General features: G+C 50.5%; 1 protein-coding gene across 1 annotated transcript; it reads right to left on the bottom strand.

Moving 5' to 3' along the window:
• Positions 1 to 1,031: 1,031 nt before the first annotated feature.
• Positions 1,032 to 1,433, bottom strand: NHLH1 (nescient helix-loop-helix 1). Its single transcript, XM_059067622.2, has one exon. It carries the CDS (start codon positions 1,431 to 1,433, stop codon positions 1,032 to 1,034), a length of 402 nt encoding a protein of 133 aa, XP_058923605.1.
• Between the last annotated feature and the right edge of the window lie 2,211 nt (positions 1,434 to 3,644).

Here is a 3,644-nt window from a genome sequence, read left to right as displayed (position 1 = left end):
GGATGGGGTAGGGGGGTATCTTCCCTTGCTAAAGGCAGCTTAAGGAAGCAGAAAAAAATATAATAAACAGGTCCTAGGGCCGGGAGAGCTGAGCTTTCCCAGAGGGCAACAATAGGGCATCCCCCCTGCATCCGACAGTGTGGGTTTTGCACATCTTTGTGGTGGACTGGGATGGAGGAAGCAGACATGAGATTTGGCCCACTCACTGCCTGGGCCTTTTGTGAATACTCTGGGCTGATTTGGGGGACATCATCCCCTACCCCAAGATCTAGGTTCCCTTTCTCTAGCTGCACACAAAGAAGAAGAAAATTGGGATGGTTGGGGTGGGAGGAGATAGGGAGGGGGCCAAATAGCTCAGAGAGGGCAAGGCACTCACTACCAAGTAAGATCTGAGGTCTGTATATGCTAAGCCTCAGGAACAAGATAGAAAACAGGAAGAGTTTTTCCATAATCCCCAGCTACTGAGATTCCCCTCACAGGAGTTACCTCACCATGCCTCTGCCTCCCAAGGGCTAGACTGAGATGTCTAAGAAAAAGCCCACCCCCTCTAACCCCAGCCTTCCCCTTTCCTGTTCCCATGCCCCCTCTCTACCATGGACAGGAGAAGCTGCAACAGGGTGCATATAGGATGGGAGACAGAGTCGTGGTCTGGGGAAGGGGGGTGTGTCTCTGAAAATTTGGATGTAGGAGTAGAAGAGGCAGCAGCCCATGAGCGAGCCAGGGGGAGACTCCAAGACTGCATACCCACCACCCAAGCAAAAACATTTCCAACCGGCTGGGTCCCAACCACAAACTGTAGAAGGTACCCACGAGAAGGGCCCTCCGGGTGCCTGAGTGAGTAAAAGGAAATCTCCTTCGACCAATCGACCAACCGGTGGGCACTCTACCTGGGCCCGGGGCCAGTGGGTACATGCTATGCCAGGGTACGGGGGCTCAGGGAGGAGAGGCCGTTCTAAGCAGTGAGCGGTGAGGAGGGACCCCAGCGAAGCCCCGGGGAGAGGAGTGAATCCAGGGCGGGAGGCAGGCAGTGTTCAGACGTCCAGCACGTGGTTCAGGTAGGAGATGTAGCAGATGGCCAGGCGCAGGATCTCAATCTTGGAAAGCTTCTTGTCGGGGGGCAGCGTGGGCAGCAGCTTGCGCAGCTCGGCGAAGGCCAGGTTGAAGGCTTCCACGCGAATTCGCTCCCGCGTGGCGTGGGCCGTGCGGTACTTGGCTGTGGCGCGCCGCCGGCGCCGCCGCTCCTCACGGCTCAGGTGCTGCAGGTCTTTCCGGCCCGGCTCTCCTGGCTCCAGGACGCGAGCCTGGCCCCCTCCCGGCGCCCCCGGCCCCGCCCCGTCAGGGCCCGCCCCGCCCCCACAGTCGCTGAAGCCCGACTCGGTCTCAGAGTGGGTGGGAGGTAGGTCCAGCTCCATGGTGTCTGAGTTGAGCATCATGATGGATGCCCCTCGCCCTGTGAGATCAGGATCCCCTCCCCACCCCTCCCTCTGGGAGCCTGAAAGCTGGTTGCGGGAGGGGCAGGAAGGGCCTGGGGTGGTGGGGTCTGCCACTGAGCTCAAGGAAATGAGAGCCACTTCAGAGTTCCATGGTCAGCGTTCTGGTCGGGAGCCTGGAAGAGAGAAGGGGAAATTGGTAAGGGCAGAGAGAGGAAGGAGGGGACAGCTCAGAGATGGGGAGGGGTGAGGAAGGTTTAAGATGGGCTAGGAGAGGGGGAGGTACTGTAAGCTTGGGGAAAGAACAGCAGAAACATGGGGAGGGGTGGAGGCAGTGAGACAGGAGAGACAGGCAGGAGGCCATGATGTCAAGGAGTAAGAGGAAAGATGAAGAGAAGGGAAGAGATCCAGAAAGTCGGCAACTGGAAAGGAGAAGAAGCAATGAGGACAGGGTCAGGATAAAACTGAGCAAGAGGACTAAAGACCTAAATGTAAGACCTAAAACTGCAGCTCCTAAAGAAAACACAGGGGGAAAACGTCATGACATTGGACTTGACAATGATTTCTTAGATGTGACGCCAGAAGCACAGGCAACAAAAGCAAAAATAGACAAATGGGACTACATCAAACCTACAAACTTTTGTGCATCAAAGGACACAATTAACAGAGTGAAAAGGCAGTGGGAGAAATTGTTTGCAATTCATATAAATGTAAGGGGTTAATATCCAGAATATTATAAAGGATTCCCACAGCTCAACTTCAAAAAACTAAATAACTTGATTAAAAACTGGACAAAGAGTTTGAAGACATTTCTCCAAAGATGATATATAAATGACCAGCAAACATATGAAAAGATGCTCAACATCACTAATCATCAGAGAAATGCAAATCAAAATCACAATGAGATATGTATGACCTCATACCCATTAGGATGGTTACTATCAAAAAAAAAAACACCCAGAAAATAACAGGTGTTGGCAAGGGTGGAGAGAAATTAGAACCCTTTGCCCTGTTGGTGAGATTGTAACATGGTATAACTGCTATAGAAACAGTATGCAGGTTCCTTTAAAAATTAAAAATATAATTACCATATGATCTAGCAATCCCACTTCTGTGTTTATGTCTAAGGAAATTGAAATTAGGATCTTGAAGATATATCTGCACCCCCATGTTCATTGCAGCATTATTCACAATAGCTAAGATATGGAAACAACCCAAATGTCCGTCAATAGATACACAGGTAAAGAAAATGTGGCATATACATACAATGGAATATTATTCAGCCTTTAAAAGGAAGAAAATCCTGTCACAATGCTACAACATGGATGAACCTTGAGGACATTATGCTAAGTGAAATAAGCCAGTCACAAAAACACAAATATTGTATGATTCCAATTATATGATATATCTAAGTATTCATCTTCATAGAAGCAGTATGTAGAATGGTGCTTACCAGAGGCTGAGGGGAAGGTGGGGAAGGGGAGGTGTTGCTCAAAGGGTATAGAGTTTCAGATTTACAGGAAGAAAAAGTTCTGGAGCTCTGTTTCACAACAATGTGAATATAATTAACACTACTGAACTGTACACTTAAAATAGTAAATTTTATGTTATATGTTTTTATCACAACAAATTTTTTTAATAATTAAAAAGGGGGGGCTTCCCTGGTGGCGCAGTGATGGAGAATCCATCTGCCGATGCAGGGGACACGGGTTCATGCCCCGGTCCGGGAAGATCCCACATGTGGCGGAGCGGCTGGGCCCGTGAGCCATGGCCGCTGAGCCTGAGTGCCCGGAGCCTGTGCTCCGCAACGGGAGAGGCCACAACAGTGAGAGGCCCGCGTACCACAAAAAAAAAAAAAAAAAAATTAAAAAGGGGGGTTGGGAACTGAGCGAGACTGGAGCCACAGCTCCAAGAGAGATTGGCTGTGGCTCTAAACCTTTACCAGTTGTTAGGGGAGCATTGCAAGCCTTGGCCCTGCCATCCCCTCCCTCCCAGGGCCTGTCTCCACCCTGGCTGCTTCTGTATGTGTGTGTGGAGGGGAGAGGATGATAAACACGCAGATTGCCCTTTGTAGAGTAGACTGGGGCATATGGAGCTCGGCACAGCTGCCCAGTTCAGTCCCTCCCAGCCCCCAAACCCCACAACAGGACCATTGCAGACACCACATCCTACCACCCCGAGCACTAGAATCATGGGGAGGTATCTCCTCTAGCT

Source organism: Kogia breviceps, chromosome 1, assembly GCF_026419965.1.
Source record: "Kogia breviceps isolate mKogBre1 chromosome 1, mKogBre1 haplotype 1, whole genome shotgun sequence".
Lineage (NCBI taxonomy): Eukaryota > Metazoa > Chordata > Mammalia > Artiodactyla > Physeteridae > Kogia > Kogia breviceps.
This window is presented reverse-complemented; position numbering and strand designations above follow the sequence as displayed.

Coding starts and splice junctions, on each gene's coding strand:
- NHLH1 (XM_059067622.2), bottom strand. CDS start 1,433: ATGATGCTCAACTCAGACACCATGGAGCTGGACCTACCTCCCACCCAC.